The 18612-nt window shown below is 56.4% G+C and overlaps 8 protein-coding genes across 8 annotated transcripts; 5 read left to right on the top strand and 3 right to left on the bottom strand.

Annotated features, from left to right (window-relative positions):
- Window positions 1–125: 125 nt before the first annotated feature.
- Window positions 126–2171, bottom strand: M421DRAFT_234746 (uncharacterized protein). Its single transcript, XM_033588434.1, has 9 exons — window positions 1834–2171; window positions 1778–1786; window positions 1642–1729; window positions 1449–1591; window positions 1208–1397; window positions 927–1161; window positions 478–873; window positions 310–425; window positions 126–260 (listed from the first exon to the last, which is right to left on the bottom strand). Exons 1-9 carry the CDS (start codon window positions 2026–2028, stop codon window positions 142–144), a joined length of 1491 nt encoding a protein of 496 aa, XP_033445907.1. The 5' UTR covers window positions 2029–2171; the 3' UTR covers window positions 126–141.
- A 743-nt stretch (window positions 2172–2914) lies between these two features.
- M421DRAFT_94529 (histone acetyltransferase type B) lies at window positions 2915–4493 on the bottom strand (the record flags this gene model as incomplete). Its single annotated transcript, XM_033598211.1, has 2 exons — window positions 2915–4431; window positions 4478–4493. The coding sequence occupies 2 exons, from the start codon at window positions 4491–4493 to the stop codon at window positions 2915–2917; spliced, it is 1533 nt and encodes a 510-aa protein (XP_033445906.1).
- A 446-nt stretch (window positions 4494–4939) lies between these two features.
- On the top strand, window positions 4940–6317 carry M421DRAFT_94528 (Zip-domain-containing protein; the record flags this gene model as incomplete). Its single annotated transcript, XM_033598210.1, has 2 exons — window positions 4940–6084; window positions 6134–6317. The coding sequence occupies 2 exons, from the start codon at window positions 4940–4942 to the stop codon at window positions 6315–6317; spliced, it is 1329 nt and encodes a 442-aa protein (XP_033445905.1).
- Window positions 6318–6996: 679 nt separating this feature from the next.
- M421DRAFT_7677 (uncharacterized protein) lies at window positions 6997–7875 on the top strand (the record flags this gene model as incomplete). Its single annotated transcript, XM_033597256.1, has 1 exon — window positions 6997–7875. One exon carries the CDS (start codon window positions 6997–6999, stop codon window positions 7873–7875), a length of 879 nt encoding a protein of 292 aa, XP_033445904.1.
- A 2432-nt stretch (window positions 7876–10307) lies between these two features.
- Window positions 10308–11661, bottom strand: M421DRAFT_69395 (RNA-binding domain-containing protein; the record flags this gene model as incomplete). The annotated part of the gene is made up of 4 exons (XM_033596603.1): window positions 10308–10730; window positions 10783–11037; window positions 11088–11379; window positions 11441–11661. 4 exons carry the CDS (start codon window positions 11659–11661, stop codon window positions 10308–10310), a joined length of 1191 nt encoding a protein of 396 aa, XP_033445903.1.
- An 832-nt stretch (window positions 11662–12493) lies between these two features.
- Window positions 12494–14614, top strand: M421DRAFT_102980 (sulfite reductase flavo protein alpha-component; the record flags this gene model as incomplete). Its single annotated transcript, XM_033586853.1, has 4 exons — window positions 12494–12640; window positions 12691–12866; window positions 12916–13014; window positions 13147–14614. The coding sequence occupies 4 exons, from the start codon at window positions 12494–12496 to the stop codon at window positions 14612–14614; spliced, it is 1890 nt and encodes a 629-aa protein (XP_033445902.1).
- A 255-nt stretch (window positions 14615–14869) lies between these two features.
- M421DRAFT_7674 (ankyrin repeat and zinc finger domain-containing protein 1) lies at window positions 14870–16879 on the top strand (the record flags this gene model as incomplete). The annotated part of the gene is made up of 2 exons (XM_033597252.1): window positions 14870–14912; window positions 14958–16879. The coding sequence occupies 2 exons, from the start codon at window positions 14870–14872 to the stop codon at window positions 16877–16879; spliced, it is 1965 nt and encodes a 654-aa protein (XP_033445901.1).
- A 446-nt stretch (window positions 16880–17325) lies between these two features.
- Window positions 17326–18291, top strand: M421DRAFT_7673 (isochorismatase family protein; the record flags this gene model as incomplete). Its single annotated transcript, XM_033597251.1, has 1 exon — window positions 17326–18291. One exon carries the CDS (start codon window positions 17326–17328, stop codon window positions 18289–18291), a length of 966 nt encoding a protein of 321 aa, XP_033445900.1.
- Window positions 18292–18612: the final 321 nt, after the last annotated feature.

The following is an 18612-nucleotide window of genomic DNA, read 5'->3' as shown; positions in this document are numbered from 1 at the left end:
GATGGTCGACTCCAAGATGAGCAGGGTTTATTTTGGTGCAGCCCAGAGCGTCTACCAAGTGCATAGATTACAAATTACACATCGCGTCGTCGAACACCAAGCTTCGTAAGTCCGTCGAAGTTCGCGCCTGATGCTGTCCCTCTAGAATAGGGCATTGTTCGCGCAAGTAAACACATTCAATGGGTCGTTGGGATCATTGACCCTCGCGCTCAAATCCGAGATAGACGTGTACAAGCCGAACACAGTGAGGAACGCCGAGGCTTTGAATCGATTAGCGAAGATATCCAAATCCAGGCACGAGGAGCTTACCTAAGATCATAAACCAGTTGAAGAGTGCCAGCGATGTCTTCTTCCAGTTGATGAACTGCTGGCCCCAGTTTAGGAAGATCCATTGCGCGTTGGCCATGCCGAAGGTGAACCAGGTTCTGCGAGATATTAGATGATTTGACCGACTGGCTCGTGGAATGAGTAACTTACACAAACAGCGCGCTAGAGATACCAAGAATGCTGCCAAATGCCGGAATAGCGTTCGCCAGGACAAACGCCGTCAGCCAAAATAGCGTACCAAGTCCGAGCCAGACACCCCACGTGAGCGGCGTGTTGTCAGTCAAACGGTGCCTTGTCTTGATCACCTTGTCCATGATCACGTTGTACATGTACTTAATGCCCGTGTGCCCAAAGACAAGACCAGAACCGAGCAGAGTGGGGAATAAGATGCCGTAGGCGACTTTGCTGGCGATGCCGGGCGCGGAGCCGAGTGCGGGCGAGACAACATACTGACCTGCGAGGCGGTAGACGACACAGGCTACGATGACGTACATGGGGACACCGATGGCGTTGAGCCAGATGATGGCGGGAGTGTAGTCTTTGCTCCTGTGGTCATAGTGTCAGCACCGTCGAGCTATCAATTGAGGTATTCTGCTTACGGGTTGCGCATCTCGCACATGACGGTAACGAACGCTTGGTTGCCGGCGTATGCAAAGGCAACATTCAGCACGGACTCGAATTTTTGATTCATTGTGGCACCTGGATTGGGCCCGAGGCGCATCTGCAACGGCTGATTGATGGGTTCGTTCCAGTAACCGCTGCCACCATTAGCGACTGCTGTGTAGTCGGGACCGTTGACAGCTAGCGCAATGACCACGATGAGAACGGAAGTGACTGAGACCAATGAGTTGGGGGTTTAAGACGGTTGGATGACACTGACAAATACTGATGGTCGCTGGGATACCAAACCATCCAGCGAAGTTCAAGCTGCGAGGCATACAGAGTAGCCAGCACATGATCATCGGGATACCAATGAATCCAACTGTACAGAGTGCGTGCTCAGTTATCGTGTTAAGAGCAATAGAGAGTGTGACGTTGGCTGAGGCACAAATGAGACAGAGGTTGAGCACCTTGCAGACTGGTCAGCAGAGAGTCACTCTCGGCGTATCTTGGAGACCTACATGCGCCGCGCCGACCAGAATCTCCAATGGCTTGCCACCCATGATCCTGGCGACGTCTACCACATCTCTGATGGAGGGATAGCGACGGTAGAACTGAATGAGGATGTAGGCCGTGTAGGTTGCCAGTACTCCCATTGCAATAACTGGAACTATCAGTGCTTGCTCAGCGCCCCCGCAGACATTTTTGACTTACTGGTGATGATGCCAGGAATGAGGCCAATGGTGTGCAACATGGCTGGCAGACTAAGGATACCGATACCGACTTGGTTCGTGAAGAAAATCTACAACATATAAGCCGCATACCCTTCAGAGAATCCAACACAGCGTACCAGAGCCGTCTAAAGTATGTTAGCTGCGTATTCTCGAGAAGAATGGCACCACTCACTCGGACCATGCCCAGCTTCTTGCCTCCATATGGGTCGTAGACCTCCCCTTCTTGGTTGTCGTAGGCCGCATCTGGGGGAGTAGGTGCGCTGGATCGCGTGCCGTTGTCAGAGGGGAGCTTTTCCTTTCCACGACCGTTGGGATAATCCTCCGAGCTGGCGAAGTAGTCACCATTCTGTGACGCATGCTGAGCCATGGCGTGATTCGCTCCACGTCCTAAAGTTGAGTTGGGTGAGACAGCTCGGGAGATCCTAGGGAAGACCAGCGTGAAGCAGGACTCTTATAGTAGCGTCTACCGTGCAACGCTTATATAAGACCAATGTCCTGGCAGCTTGGTCCAAACGCACGTTGTCTTAGCATCATCCTGTGGTGTTTGTCTGGCGGCAGCGTCATCCGTGAGTTTATGCTGGGCGCCAGTGCTTGGGGCAAAGCCTCATGTGGCAGTTCCACACGGTGTGCATCCACACTGAAGGCGATGAGCATCAGCTCATGGGACTGCTTGAGGCTGAGTCACCGGTCTGGTAAGAAGCGACGAAGAGCAGTTGCTGGTTCTTCAGTCGGTCTTGGATGGTAGGTTTACCTTTAAGACCGACTAGAAGCGGAACCCCAAGCCTTGAGGATACTCCGAGAGCCGCAAGATCGAGTGTATCAATAGCATTGGTGGCATGACGCAACAGGCAGGTACCAATCGTCATCTTGTGAGGCGCTTATCTTGACGAGTATTTGTTCTTCTTGGAGCACTTATCCTCACGTCGATGTCGTCTGTGGCGATGTAGCCAAGCTGCTTCGTCGTGGCTGGGCTGCCGACCCTGCCGAACCCCACAAAATAATCCTTGGCTCAAGACCATACCGGTACATACCTGCTGGGAGATTGCGACGGTCAAACCAATATGTCGAGCGTGTGCTCGCTCGCGGGGGTGCAGGTGCCTTGAAGCATCGTCGCCACCACCAACATGATCTGGATATTCTCATTAGCTTTGAGCTCTCCGTGCTATTCGATAACGCTAGATAAGCCAATATGGTGGTATCAATGCCTAAAAGGCCCCGTAACGCCGTGTGCTCCGACAATGCTTCAGTGTCCCTTATGCCTTGGGTTTCTTGCTCGCTATGGACCCAGTGTCCATGTCCTCCCACTCGTCATCCTCGTCTTCGACAATGACCCTCTTGCGCTTGCTCTTGGCTCCGTTGGATCGTGCTCCTCCTCTGTTCCATCTACTCCTCTTCTCGATTCCTTCTAGCCTCTCCTCAAACTCCTCCTGCTGGTTATCCACAGCAGCCTCTAGCTTGTCGACCTTCTCTGTTACCTCCATTTGATCGAGTGCGTCTGCGTTCTGCATGTAGATCCGGTGTTTGAGCGCCAGACGCCAGAAGTAGTATCTGCGGTCATTTTCATTGCTGCTCTTAGCCTTGCGGGTGATGCGCGCGCGGTTGCGGTGATTAGGTGGGATAGTCGAGAGTGCGTGCAGTTCGACCATGCGGTAGAACTGACGTTTTACGATCTTTGTTTCGTGTCGTAAGTTCTCGAGGTCTGCGCCGTTGCCTAGGATCTGGTCGCGGGGAATGGGAGAGTCTTTGCGCAGGGCTTCAGCCGGGAGGGTTGATGCTACCGAGAGGGAGGCGAAGGAGGAAAGAGAGCGGAGGTAGACGATGTCGCAGTAGTCGCGCATGGCGTCGAAGTCTTCGCTCGGATCTTCGACTGGAATCTCATAGATGAAAGGCTTTGTCACGAGGTCCGAGAAAATGAGGTTGTACAGCCGTGATCCAAGAGATTGATTCTGATAGGGTGGTAAAATCAAGAACTGCGATATCCTTTCCCTCGAGGATGTTTCGAGCCTATCGAGCTTGTCGTTGAATTGGAACGTCTTTGGATCCTGTGTCAGGCGAGGTGGTGTGAACCTCTCCACTGTGCCGTTCGAGTCCTCTGGAGGCGGGCTTGGGAGCATCTTGGTGTACCGCGCAATTTTGAAGGTGGGAAAGATCCATGTCCTGTAAGATGTGGCAAATCCAGCAAGGACATATGGTGTAGTGGGGATGCCGGAGTCCTGCACCTCGTACAGGAAGTACAGTGACCATCGGTCCAGCGTCTCCTCATCGTCCAGCCCGTTCACTGTTGCTCCATCGATGAACAGCAGTACCAGGATCCTCAAATTCAGCCAAATCTGTCTCGCAGCTGGATCAATGATCGGTGCCTTCCATATCTCGTAGTGTTTGCCGTGCACATCGAAGCTCTGCATAAGCTGGCCCGGGGGCTTCCAGTCTTTCGAGGTCGCCGCATCGCGTTGCGCCTTGCTCTCCTTCACCTCTTCTGGAAGGTGCTGCTTGAACAGTTCTGGTGACAGGTCGACTTGCGCCTGGTCCAGATCTGGCGAAAGCTTCCTGAGGTCTAACTGCGCCTCGAAGGATATCTTGAGCTTAGGCTTGAGGTCGTTTGTGCGGAAGTCGAGGTCGATTTTGGGGTTCTTGTAGCCGACTATTGACTCGTTCTCGTCGATGACCGTGTGTGTGAAGCTGGGGTTGAAGGTGTCGCCAATGCGCTCGTCGCCGGTCATGCCTGGGCGGTAGAGACTAATGTCGAAGCACTCATTCGAGTTTGTGACCCCTGAATGCGATTAGAAAATACCATACCGATCTTTTTCACCACTTACACTCGTCGAGATCCATGTTTGCACTTGTGTAGAGGTGGTGAAGCGGTCAGATGTGCAGGCGCGTCGCGAAGACGGGAAATGGACGCGCCTGCCTCCGCTTTAGCGCGACTCCTACTTCAGCCCTACGGGAAGGCGCTAACGGTGACGCAGCCCCTGCACGGAGACGGACACGAGACGACGGACACGAGACATTTGTGGAGGACTGTGTTGGATCAACAGACACCGACACTCGACTCCACATCACCTCGCTACGTTAGTGTTAGGGCATGGACAGCGCTGAGTGACGTACCTCTTTGTCTTCTTTTTCTTGCATACCCGGCGTATTCTTCCTTGTTCAGCGACTTGCGGACCGCCGCACACGACACGCAACATGTGGGACGGTCTTTTCATGCTGCTCACGTTGAGCACGATAATGGCAATTGCGTACGCACCTCCTGTCACGGTGTATCGATGCTAAATAGAATGTCAGTTGACCATAGCAGTTCGTTTGTTGCCGGCATCCTCCCGCTCTCCTTTACCCTCTCGTCGCGCCAGCTGCGCATCATCACACTCCTCGGCACCGGCGTGCTGGTGGGGACGTCGCTCATCGTCATCATTCCAGAGGGCATCGAGACCATGTACAGCGCCGGCAGGACACATTCGCGCATATCTCGGAGCGTCGTGGACACAATTCCCAACATCCATAAGCTGCAGACTGGTATTAACCACCCTTCGGACTTCGGTCTTGGTGCTAGAGACGTGGTTGATACCGACTTCGTGAGGATTGGTGCTTTGAAGGCGCCCAATGGCGGGGCCCTCGAGCCAAGAGCTCCGATTGACCTCAGACTCAGGAGGACACAGGAGCTGAAGGAGAAGGCCAAAGAGAATGGAGCCTACAAGCACAAGGTCGAGGAGGAGGAGCCCCATCAGGCGCAAAAGGGGGGCGACGATGACTCCACGGAAGGCCACAAGGAAGGCCACACCCGTGTGCACGCCCCAGAAGAGGACGAGAACAACCACAAGCACGCCGAGGATATGCAGGGTCCCAGCCCACACGCCTACATTGGTGTTGCTCTGATCCTGGGTTACATCCTCATGTTCCTTGTTGACCACGTCCCAGAAGCCCTCTCTTCGTCGCAGCAGCAGTACCAGCCCATGCACATCTCACTATCCAATCTGCACCGTGGACCACACAACTCGTCCAGTCTTAGTCTGAACGGCCTGACAACACCTGGATCACCACCAATGCTGACCCCTACACCCATGGCTCCGCCTAAGAAGAAAGGATCTGCAACGACTATCGGCTTGGTGGTTCATGCTTGTGCCGATGGTATTGCCCTCGGCGCTTCATCGGCTGCTCCTGCTGGCTCCCTGTCCTTCATTGTTTTCCTGGCAATCATGCTGCACAAGGCCCCCGCTGCCTTTGGACTCACTTCGGTCTTGTTGAAGCAAGGTCACTCGAAGCGCACAGCACGAACCCACCTGGCTTTCTTCAGCCTTGCCGCCCCCGCAGGCGCTTTTGTGACTTGGGCCATGGTTCACGCGCTGGGACGCGGCACGCTCGGTGGGGACGAGGGCCTCACCTGGTCAACCGGTTGGGTATTGTGCTTCTCCGGCGGCACATTTCTGTGAGTTTACACAGCTTACACCTCATTTTACCCTTACTAACGTTGTCAGATACGTTGCTATGCACTCAATGATAGAGGCAACGAACCCGCAAGAAGAGCCTGTTATCAATGGCTATCTCGACGCGCCACTTGGAAAGCAAGACATGTCCAAGATTGACATCCTTATTGTTGTCTTTGGCATGTTGTTGCCACTCGTTACGCAGATTGGGCACGCTCATGCGCACGCTCATTAGGAAAATTGGGTCGCTCTGGCGTTTGGCATCCGCAACCTGCCCGATTGGTTGAGGGCAAGGATTGCTCCTTGAGACTGCCCTTCAAATGATGCCACACCTTTTTGTTGTAGAATAACAATGTAAACATACCGATCACCGACGCACCCCATCGAGCTTGCTGATCCGTCTAGGCAGAACCGAGATCTGACTCCGACTCGACCTCGGACGTAACTCTCAGTGGCCTCCTTGCTAGCAGCTTGAGAAAGGGATTTTTACTCGACATACCAATCGGCAAATCACGCATGGTTCTATCACCCGAAAGCAAGCTTTAAAAAGAATAGTCAAGGTACGCACCCGCAATAACTTCGTATCGACACATGGCAGTCCAATCTTTGTCTCAACACTGAAGATATGGCTCCGCGTGTCGACGGAAGTCGCTTTGAGGCGTAGACCGGGCGACTCATCCGTGGATCCTTTGGCCATCTTTTCACCAAGGGCGATCCTGTCTAAAGCAGCAGGAGTCAGGACTCTGCGCGTACGCCACACCCGTGCCATCTCAACACTTATGTATCCTCCGGTGCGTCCTGTTGTCGAAAAGGTCCGACTTTTCTAAGCTTTACTTGAAGGCCTTGCGTTTGCACCTCTGCGTTTGTCTTGGTCATCCACGCCATCCCAGCCTCAGCCTCGAATCATCTACAACATGGACCTCCTCTCTTCAGCTCAACCTACTACGCCCTCACCAGCGACTAACATCGATCCCATGGATAAACCCCATCTCGCTGTCTCCGCGGACCACGCCCCCCTTTCCCCACCGGTCTCACCGACCTTTGCAGCTCCCACGTTTCCCCCCCGCGATGCCAAAGTCAATAATTACAAGAAGCCCGACAAGACGCCGCGCTTTCCCCGCCATCCATGTCCAACAGCAAACTACACTCTCTCACTCCTCCGCTCACAGCACCAAGCCCAGCGTCTTTTCGGCGATTCCTTCACGCTACGCAACCCCATCACAGGAGAACTCCTCGGCCCCTTCGCTGTGCTCAGCTACACAGACGGCAGGATCCCGCAATACTGCAGCTACATCCACTCCATCGTATCGACCCCGACCTTCACGCAGCGCGAGCGCGAGCTCATCGTGCTCGCCGTCGCCAGCGTGACAAGGGCAGAGTACGTCATGTACGCGCACCGCCGCATCGCGGCCAGTGTGGGGCTCGCAGGCGAAACCATCGAGAGCGCGCTTGCACGGTTCTCATGGATGGAGATGATGGACCTCACGCCCCGCGAGAAGAACGTGTACCGCATCGCGTCTGAGATGGCGGGGGACTGGGGCCGCGTGGGCGACGACACGTGGGCTGCTGTCGTGGTCAAGGATAAGCCCAAGGCTAAGGGACAGGAGGGCTGGCTGGAGCGCGAGTTCATCGATGTCGATGCCGTGACTGTGGAGACTGGTGATGAGAGGCTGACGAGAGGCGAGGTTGCGATGCTCGCGCAGGTGCTGGCCAGTACGATGTTCGTTAGTGTGTTAGTGAATTGTGCGGACTTGGACATCGGGAGCGAGCAGGAGATTGTTAGGCAGCCTTGATGCGCTTGTTCATGGCGCCTGGTTTTCTTATTTTGCTTTAAGGTGGCACGCATCTGTCGCAAGACGTTGCAGACTACGTCTCTTACTGCAGTTCTCTTTGCAGTACCTACGGCTATTACACTAGCAAATATCCATACTATAGTCTTCGACCCCACATTCTGCTGTTCCAGATGCATGACTGAGATCCTCGATCGTGTGGCGTTTGTCGAGCTTCCTTTTCAATCTCAAGCGGTCCGTTCCTTCCGCTCCTTCAGGATCTAGCGAATCTTCGGATTCTACCCGGGGCACATTGAGCTTCGGATCCGGATGTTCGCCGCTCGAATGTGTGCCGGCCCACAGCTGCGGCCTGCCGGGCTGAGGGTTACCACCACCGTTTTCTGAGCCTTACATGCGCATCTCTTGTATTCGCGAAAGGAGACTTATCTCGTTGACTCTGAGGAGATTTTCTGACATTGGAAGAGCTGAGGCGGACAGTCTACTCCGTCGGCCTAGAGTGTCTGGACGGCCGTTATGGATGTGCAATTCGTTGTGCAGGGCCCTATAGCTTTGTCTCGGGACGCATCGAGGACTACATGCAGTTTTGTATCACCTCTGACAGCGCTGGGCTCTTCTCTCAACTCGAGAGCTCTCTGGCTCGCTCGTGACCAGGGTGCTTGGAGAACTCCAGTCTCGCGATGGTATGGTGCACGGTATCTTATTGCTTCATTTTGAAGACCAGCAGAAGGGCAGGCTGTTCGCGTTCGTCAGGTCCCGAACCGGAGAGGGTGTGTGCATGGAGTCATCGAGAGATGTCAATTTCTTCCAGTACGGAGGTGATGAGGCATGATGTCTTGCAGCTGCTCCCCATTCTTCAAGCCGCTGAGGAGTGAATTCAGATCGTCTACAGCTGGTTCCAAGTGGAGAGTTCGGCTCCATGTGCTGAGAGGGCTCTAGTAAGGTCATTCGATAGACGGCTTGGTTGAAGAGCGAATGTGCCAGAGACATGGGCTGTCCTTGGAACGGCTGTTCTTTGCTCAGTGACATACTTTGTCGTTATGCATCTTTTAGACACATGTTGGCGTGTATAAAGCCGACGAAGAGCTTGTGGAGGATGCCAGTGGTAAACACTCTCGGTCTAAGTCGTTTGACAAACCGCCCAACGGCTGCTGCAGTCTTCATCTAGCAACCGACCGCCACTGTCTTTCCATCCCGTGTCGCCGTTCTGTCCTCCTCTGCACATCGCCACGACGGCGTCAATTTCTCCAACCTCACTCTCGAGGACGAAAATAACCCTTGGGTCGCCTACGGGCAGAGCAAGACCGTTAAGGCCGCGGAACAGGTGCGACTACAACCGTGTGTGCGGCTATTGTGAAAGAGTCAGATGGCGACGGTGAGGCGTATCTCGAAGACTAGCAGGTCGCGGAGCCTACGCAGAAGGAGGAGTCTGACAAATGCGACCCCGGCCACGCCATCTGCCGTGCGCGTAAGACAAGGAGAAGCCAGCGTTGCTGTGCGAGAAATCACTGGAGTCAATCCAAACCTTGCTAGCCTGAGGAGCTATGCTTTTATAATCGATCTGGAAACGAGACCGCCTCTGTTCCGAAATTCAAAGCCTATGGCCATATCAAAAGCAACACCTTCAAGTCAGATTCCAAAAGGTACCGTTTTCTTTCATCGGACTTTCGCTCTCGGCAGAGTGAAGGCCGTGTACTTGAGCAAATGCGATCTCGGGATGTATGATAATAGCAGACTTCTAATGTGGTGGAGTAACAACAGTCAGATGCTTCGTTGACCCTCATTGCGCCCGGACTAGGAATAATAGGGTACACCCCGTTCCTAAATCATTGGGTTCTGAAGCGCACTGTTTAGACGCATATGTGACTATTGTAAAGTCATCGTCTGTATACTGTACTCTGCAAGTATCTGCCAAACAAGGAATATGCGTTCTCACTGTGCCAAGATCGCTTTGGAAGGCAATAGCAACAAGATGGGCATGCAAACATGGCACAGCTGAGTACGCACATCCAGCATTGCCATCGAAAGGAGTAATAGACGGCCCGCGTTCGGTTGACTTGCACGACGATATACAGTGGACAGTTGTGAAGTGGTTCATCAGCCGATGTGGCATGTAGATCATGTTCATATATTTCATAACTGCTCAAGCTTGTTGCAGATAAGACAAGCTTTTCCATGTTTTCCACCATAATGCTGCGCCTGACAGACTTTGTAATCACTTTCCCGGACCGATCATCTCGAACGAAGTAGGTAAAGCCGATGGCCTGAATATCCGGTTGTGAGTAGATATCGATAGACCAGTAACTTGGTAAACAAATCGCAGCGAAGCAAACGTTAGGCCATGTCATCTAAGTCATGACTGGGGTACCGGGGTTCGTGAAGGAGCCCATCGAGCATTGCTCACGGCGTCCGACGTGGCCTTGAGCAACTGAGGGCACCTAAGCAGCAGTCGTGGTAGCCGCAGGGGCCTCGGCGGGCTTCTCGGCGAGCTTCTCGGCGGGCTTCTCGGCAGGCTTCTCGGCGGACTTCTCGGCGGGCTTCTCGGCGGACTCGGTAGTAGCGGGGGCAGCCTCGGTAATGGCAACGGCGCCCTCAGTGGAGGCGTCGGCGGGGGCATCATCCTCCTTGCCGGGGGAGTCAATCGCGACCTTAACGGCGATCTCACGGCCCTCAATCTCCTTGCCGTTCATCTCGTTGCAAGCCTTCTGCTGGAGCTCCTCGGAGCCGAGCGTAACGAAACCGAAACCACGGCCCTTGCGAGGCTCACCGCGAGCCTGGAGCTTCTTGACCATGAAGCGGGGGATGGGGCGGAGGGCGATCTTGGCTTGGGTGGGGGAGTAGTCCTTGAAGATCTCGAGGAGCTGCCAAGTTATTAGTAAACAGGTGTCAAGATGATGAATGGCAATGACGTACGCGGTCCTCCTTGAGGTCGTAAGGCAGGTTGGCAACCATGACCTTGGTCTTGGAGGGGACACCATCCTCAGGGGGTCCGCGCTGCTTGCGCTCGCGGGGAGCAGCGAGCTGCCTGGCGGCAGAGTCCTTGTTGGTAAGCGCTTCGTTCGTGGTCTCTGTGAGGGGAGCAACTTGGCCGGGTACATTTGTGGGCGTGCTCTCGGCGGGGGCGGCGTCAGTGAGCTCGATCTGCTCGGCCTCAGTGCCGTCGGCGTTCTGGGAGTAGGTTAGCATGGGACCACAGAGCTGTGACTCAGGGAGCATACAGTGCGTCCGCCACGTCCAGCGCGGCCAGCGCGGCCACGGCCACGTCCACGGCCGCGGGTCGAGGCACGGCGGCGCTGCTCGTTGCCGCTGGTACCCTCGGCACCGCTGCCGGCACCCTCAGCGTGAGCCTCGGGGGTGCGGGCAAGCTGGATCGAGACCTTGCGGTCGAGGATGGCCTTGCCGTTGAGCTCGGCAATAGCGCGCTCGGCCTCGGAGGGCGTCGACAGGGCAACGAATGCGTAGCCAACAGGGCGCGAGGTGCGCGGGTTGGTGGGGATGGTGGTGGACTCGCTGTGCAACGTGTTAGCTCGGGGCGCACGACGCGTCATAGGCGCACGCAGACGTCACGCACACAAGGTAGTCCTTGAAGAAGTCCTTCAACTCCCCCTCGGTGGTCGCGTACGCGAGGTTTCCAATGTAAAGTCGCCTTCCCTCGGCGGCGCTGGCACGCACAGCTTCGTCCTCGGCTGCGGTGGGCTGCTGGGCGCCGGTGCTCTCGGTCGTGGCCGGAGCGGCGTTGTCGAGGGTGGTGTTGGACATCTGGGCGGTGACCTGTTCAACTGGGGCGGACATTCTTGCTGAAGTTTGGGGTTGACGGACACGAACTGGATCGAAGCGTGTGGAAGTGGAGTAAACTTGGAGTCCTAGTAGACCGATGAAGGTAACCGTGAACAGTAGTGTTTGATGAACCGCCTGGAGGGTGGAACTATTGACGAGGGGGGTGGGGTGGGAAGCTACGAGCCCGGAAGTTGGTGAGAGGTGGTTGATGGGGTGGTTGAGTGTCTCAGCTGTTGACTTGATGGGGAGAACAGGAGACGCAGTGCATCAAAATAAATCAAGCGATGGGGACGGGGCGCGGAAGCCGCGCTAGGCCCAAACGGGAGCTGGAGACGAGCACTTGCAGCAAGACAGCCACAGATGCAGGCGCCCTGCGATCAGTGCTGGCAGGGGTTCCGCTGGCGAGGACAGGCAGCTGTGAGAGCGGTGAAGACAGGATTCTCGGACCAGGCGCGCCCGCAATTGGGTGCAGTGAGTGAGTGCCATCTTGGCCGCCTCTCTCTCACCTGCTCGTCCTGTCCGGGCACTGCAGGCACGCGGGGCCTGCTGGAATGCAAGGCGGAGAATTAGTGGACAGTTTGCGCCACACCAAGAGGTGCACTGGACGCAACTGTGTGCCCACGCTTCGAAGGTTCGAGAGATGACGCTGCTCTTCACTCGCAGATGGGTCCGTTCCAGGCCCGCTGCCATGGAGACCCCGCCAGCCGTTTGACGTGGCCGCTAGTGCACCGCTTTTCACTCTCGACGGGCCCGGGGAAGCGCCACACAGACATCGAATCCTCAAGCCTTTCCAGCCTAGTCTCACCGCAGATTGCATTCTGAGTTTGGCGTCACCGCAGCACCGACCATGGGGGATACGCAGAGCCCCCGTCGAGCCCTTGTGCTCTACGGCTCCGAAACAGGAAATGCCCAGGATGTTGCTGAAGAGATGGGAAGGCTCGCCGAGCGCCTGCGCTTCGACACGGAAGTCGCAGAACTGAATGCAGTCAGCCTAGTACGTCGGGCGCGATAAGAGCAGCAGGGCCGCAGTTGATATCCTTGCAGAAGCAATTGCTGCAGCACCATGTGGTCCTGATATCCATCTCCACAACGGGCCAGGGCGATCTGCCGCCCAACAGCCAGGCCTTTTGGAAGGCGCTGCGCAGTGCTCGACTGCGACCAGGGTGTCTGCAGCATATGAGGTTTGCATCGTTTGGCCTCGGTGACACCTCATATCCGAAGTTAGTCTGTACACGGCGTAGATGGAGGTCATGTTCTGACGCTTGAAAGGTACAACTGGGCACATCGAAAGCTCTACAACCGTCTCGTCCAACTTGGCGCGCAGCCAATATGTGACCGTGGCGAGTCTGACGAACAGCATCCTGAAGGGTATGTGGAATTCGTGGCTACTATCATGTTCAATTGCCTTGCAGCCCCTTGAGCGACACTTTCATGACCATCACCCTTGAGTTTTGCCCTTCTATCAGCGGCAGGCTCTTGACCCACGCTGACATCCGCCAGCATCGACGGCTCATTTCTGCCATGGACATCGACTTTGCGCAGCAGTCTTCTCGAAGAGTACCCTTTGCCTGAGGGTTCAGAGCCGATACCGGACAACGTACTGCTAGATCCCAAATGGCTACTTGATCTGGCAGACAGTGATAAGACAGCACCAACAAACGGCCACACAATATCTGGCAACAATGACGATGCAGAAGAGCCGCCAGACCAATCTCTCCTCGATATCCCTGGTGGTCTCACAGCAGGCGTCACGTCAAACGAGCGGCTAACGCCTGCTTCACATTGGCAAGATGTACGGCATCTCAAGCTGGACATCGAGGGCTCACATCCCTACGCTCCCGGAGATGTCTTGACGATATATCCAAAGAATTTCCCCGTCGATGTCGACCAGTTCCTTGCCATCATGGACTGGACGCCTATCGCCGACCGACGGTTGAAGTTCACACCGTCGTCCGCATCAGTCTCGCCCACCGCTCGTCTACCAGTATCAACTTTCACTTCGTCCAGCACGACAACCCTTCGAGAACTTCTCACAAACAATCTCGACATTCTCTCCATCCCACGGCGCTCTTTCTTTGCGAAGCTCGCGCACTACACCAGTGATGAGTTCCATCGCGACAGATTACTCGAATTTACAGATCCAGAGTACATCGACGAGCTCTTCGACTACACAACACGCCCGCGCCGCAGCATTCTTGAAGTTTTGCAGGAGTTCGAGAGCGTCAGGATACCCTGGCAGAGAGTATGCAGCATCATCCCCACCCTGCGCGGGAGACAGTTCAGCATCGCCAGCGCGATGACTGAGGTACCCTCCCCTCAGGACAAAGGAACACGCACAAGAATCGAACTCCTCATCGCCATAGTCAAATACAAGACGGTGATCAAGCGCATCAGACAGGGCGTAGCCACCCGCTACATCGCCAGCCTCGCCCCTACACAGCAGCTCACCGTCACACTATCCCGCGGCGGCCTTGGCGTCACTCAAGACGAGCTCCAACGACCCGTTGTCATGATTGGTCCCGGAACAGGCGTAGCGCCCATGCGCGCCCTGATACAGCAGCGCATGCAATGGCGCCATCAAGCCCCCGCCCAGGACATGCCAGTCGCGAACGACCTCTTGTTCTTTGGCTGCCGCAATGCCGAGTCCGATTACTTCTTCGCGCACGAGTGGAAAGAGCACAAGGATAGGGGCGTGCCGCTGGAAGTCTTCGCTGCGTTCTCGCGGGATCAGAGGCAGAAGGTGTATGTGCAGGATCTTGTGCGACAGCAGAGTGGGGCAGTGTACGATGCTGTGGTGAACAGGAGCGGGATCTTATATATCTGCGGCAGCTCGGGCAAGATGCCGCAGGCCGTTCGCGAAGCGCTGATTGAAGGGTTTCAGGAACATGGGGCGTTGAGCAGGGAAGATGCGGAGGCATATCTCGTGGCGCTGGAGAAGAGCGGGCGGTATAGACAGGAGACGTGGTAGGTGGATCCGGGTGTATATATTACAATCATCTCCGCACAGTACATATCCACCACGTCGCCTCCAATCGATACAAGACGGAGAGAGTGGGTGAAGGAGGTGGGGGGCCCGGCTAAGCGCGACGTGAAATACGCGCGCGTCTGACTCGCGGCGTCTGCACGTCATCGTGTCTAACTGTTCCCCGCGAAATTCACGAGTGCTGCCTGCGCGACTGCACAACTTCCACTCCGCATTCGCACCCCGCGATTCCGTGTCAACATGGCGCAGATAGGCGAGGATCTGCTTCAGCGACCGCTGTATGGTAAGGCATCACCCTAAACCTCTGGATGAATGCTGACACTTGCAGTGTTCGACCTGCCAAAAGAGCTGCTGGCCACGCTCGAATACAAAGACCAGTCCGGCCGGCCCATCGCAGCGACAGCACTCGAATTATCGACACCGACAGATGAGTCCTCGGAGAAGCCAGACACGGATGAGGGCGGCGCGTCGAAGGCGACGTCGTGCAACTTCTGCGCGCTCAACTTCAGCTCCGTAGCCGAGCAGCGCAAACACGTCCGCTCCGACCTGCACGGCTACAACCTGAAGCAGAAGATCAAGGGGCAACAGCCCGTGGGTGAGGCCGAGTTTGAGAAGCTCATCGGCGAGCTGGACGAGAGCATATCGGGCTCCGAGTCGTCCGAGTCGTCCGAGGACGAGGTTGACGAGAATGGCAAGCCGAAGGACTCGACGCTGAGCGCGCTGCTGAAGAAGCAGGCGAAGATATCAGATCCCGCGTTCGACGAGTTTGCGTCGAGGAAGAAGCAGCGTGGGCCGGGCAATGCGCCGTTGCTGTGGTTCTCGTCGCCGAAGCTGCCGGAGAACATGTCGCTAGGGATATACCGCGCGATTCTAACCAACGCCGAGCAGGAAGAGGAGTCGCATGTAGTCGAGACAATACGCAACAAGCAGCTCGCGCCCAAACAGCCGCCCAAGGTCAAGTCTTCGGAGGGTGGCGTGCCGCTCCCACAGACAGATATTGGGCCGCATTACTTCCTCGCCATGATCGGCGGTGGGCATTTCGCAGCCATGATCGTCGCCCTCGCGCCCAAGGTCGGCAAGAGCCACACCGGCGTCGACGAGCGATCCGCCACGGTCATCGCGCACAAGACTTTCCACCGCTACACGACTCGACGGAAGCAGGGTGGCTCGCAGTCGGCGAACGACAATGCCAAGGGCAACGCGCACTCGGCTGGTTCGTCGATTCGGCGCTACAACGAGAATGCCTTGATACAGGAGGTTCGCGATCTGCTGACGAGCTGGAAGTCGATGATTGACACAGCGGATCTAGTCTTTGTGCGCGCGACCGGTGCTACGAACCGACGCACATTGTTCGGGCCATACGAGGGCCAGGTCCTGCGCACAAACGACCCAAGGAATCGAGGATTCCCGTTTAGCACACGGCGAGCCACACAGAAGGAGCTGATGCGTGCTTTTGTCGAACTCACGCGTGTGAAGCAAAGCACCATCGACGAAGCAGCGCTCGCCGCCCTCAATGCGCCGCAGCCCGAACAAGTGCCAAAGAAGCCCACCGCGAAGCCGAAGCCTCAGAAGGTGTCAAAGGAGGACGAGGCCGCCATGCTCCACACATCGCAGATCATACCACTGATCAAGCGTTCCAAAGTACCTGCGTTGCTCAACTACATCACGACCAACGAAATCCCCCCCACATTCACCTTCATCCCCGAGAACCACCACACGCCCACTCCCCTCCACCTAGCCGCGTCTCTCAACGCGGCGCCCATCATCTCCGCGCTGCTCACCAAGGCAGGCGCAGACCCCACCCTCATGAACGATGACGCACGAACACCCTTCACTATCGCCGGCGACCGCGTAACCCGCGACGCCTTCCGCGTCGCACGCTCAGAACTAGGCGAGAGCGCGTGGGACTGGGATCTCGCGGGCGTTCCCGCGGCCCTGACTCGCGCCGAAGCAACGGCGCGCGACGAGCAAGACAAGTCCGAAAGAGCCGCGGAGTCGCACGCAGAAGCCGAGCGTCGCAAGGCCGAGACTGAGCGCGTGAGGAAGGAAAGCGAGGCTGCTGAGGCGGCGAGGACGACGCAGAGACTCGGTAAGGGAAACGCGCTTGGCAGGCTGCTGGAGAAGACGGGTGCGCAGGTTAGAGAGGAGCAGGCTAGGGGGTTGACGCCTGAGGCGCAGGCCAGACTTGAAAGGGAGAGGAGGGCGAGGGCTGCGGAGGAGAGGATGAAGCGGTTTGCGCAGGGTAATTAGCCGTCCCGTGAGCCTCAGAGCAATGGAACGGACCATGTAAGACTTGAACCTCTCGGGCGCAGCGAATTGCTGAGTTCCAAGGTACTACGAAATCCCCATATAAAAGAAGATTACCAGCGACGATCGTGACGAGCACGTGGCTTACCTTCACCAGCATCAACGTACTTCCAGATCATGTTCCTCCGACTTTGCGCCGTTAGTGACAGAGCCCGCGGCGTCAAGATAAGCATCAACCGCATGAGAGGTAGATCCGGAGATACGCCCACCTACCCCGCAACGGGAGAGTACCTGCCTTATCTGGTCCGTCATCTAATCGGGTATATATCGCGTCCTCGCTCTGGCGAGCAGACGGTGACGCAGTCAGTGCCTTGGTATCGTCTCGAGATCACCAAGCCGTCTGCGAAATCACGACCAGCACTCGACTTGAAACACACTACATCAACACCATGGCATCCAGCGCACCCAGCACCCCAGAACACCGCAAAGCAACCATAGGCCCCCCCTCGAATTCCTGGCGCCACTCAAGTAAAGCCGGCTTCGACCTGTCCCGTCCATCTCCCACCAACAACCCCGACCCCAATGGACCCCCCAGCAGCAGCGGCATGCTCACGCTCCGAACCACAACCTCGCCCATAACCCTCGACCCCGCCAAATCCGCTCTCGTCGTAATCGATATGCAGAACTTCTTCCTCTCGCCCGCGCTGGGCCGGTCGACCGACAGCCCCGGGCACAGGGCGTGTAAGCAGCTGCTCGAGCGCGCGGTGCCGGCGGCGCGCAAAGCGGGGGTGAGAGTTGTGTGGGTCAATTGGGGGTTGACGGACGACGAGGTTCGGGACATGCCGGCGGGAGTGACGAGGGCATTTGGATTCTCTTCTGCAGCGTACGGTGGTGGTGGAGGTGCGGTGGGGGTCGATAAGCATGGCCATGTTGCGGAGGGGGCTAGCACGGGGCTTGGGAGCGCGATGGGCACCATCCGTCTCTCGGACGACGAGGGCGGGGGTGAGGTCGATGCCGGGCGCCTGCTGATGCGGGATACTTGGAACGCGGACTTGTACCCTCCATTGCGGGCGCTGTACGATCAAGGTCGAGCGCTGCGCACCAGGCCCGACGTGTGGGTGCACAAGAACCGCATGTCCGGGCTGTGGGGCGCGACGACGCCGTTGCAAGAGTTCCTGGAGAAAGAGGGCATCGCGACGTGTCTGTTTGCTGGCGTCAATACGGATCAGTGTGTGGGCGGCACGCTAATGGATGCGTTTAGCAAGGGCTTTGATTGTGTCTTGTTGAGCGATGGGAGTGCGACTAGTAGTCCGGGGTTCGCGCAGGAGTGCTGGGAGTATAATGCTGCGCATACTTTTGGGTTCTGCTGTAGTTGTGAGGACTTGGCTGAGGGGGTTGAGAAGATGCTGTCTTGAATCAATGGACGAAATGCTCGTTGCATCTTGAAATCGAAAGTCACTGGTGTGCATGTGGTAGGCATAAGCATCCCAAGCGCAGAACCCGGTGACCAGAAGAACTCCCGGGTTTCGCTTCGTCATGGTAAAGCAATTCACTGTGCATAACAAGCGTCCGAGTCGAGTCCATTTTGCAACTCGATGTGGTGTCGTAGGTCAGACGGCAAGGCAAGGGTCCACACATCCATTGACATCATTGCGGCCTTGGCACGGCAAAATCGACCTCGGCCTTGGGTTCAGCATGAGCACCGATGCTATCCCCACTCTTGCCGGCTGCGTTCC

Source organism: Didymella exigua (genome assembly GCF_010094145.1).
Source record: "Didymella exigua CBS 183.55 unplaced genomic scaffold M421scaffold_27, whole genome shotgun sequence".
NCBI classification, from domain to species: Eukaryota; Fungi; Ascomycota; class Dothideomycetes; order Pleosporales; family Didymellaceae; genus Didymella; species Didymella exigua.
Note: the sequence above shows the minus strand (reverse complement) of the source record. Positions and strands in the feature narration are given on the sequence as shown.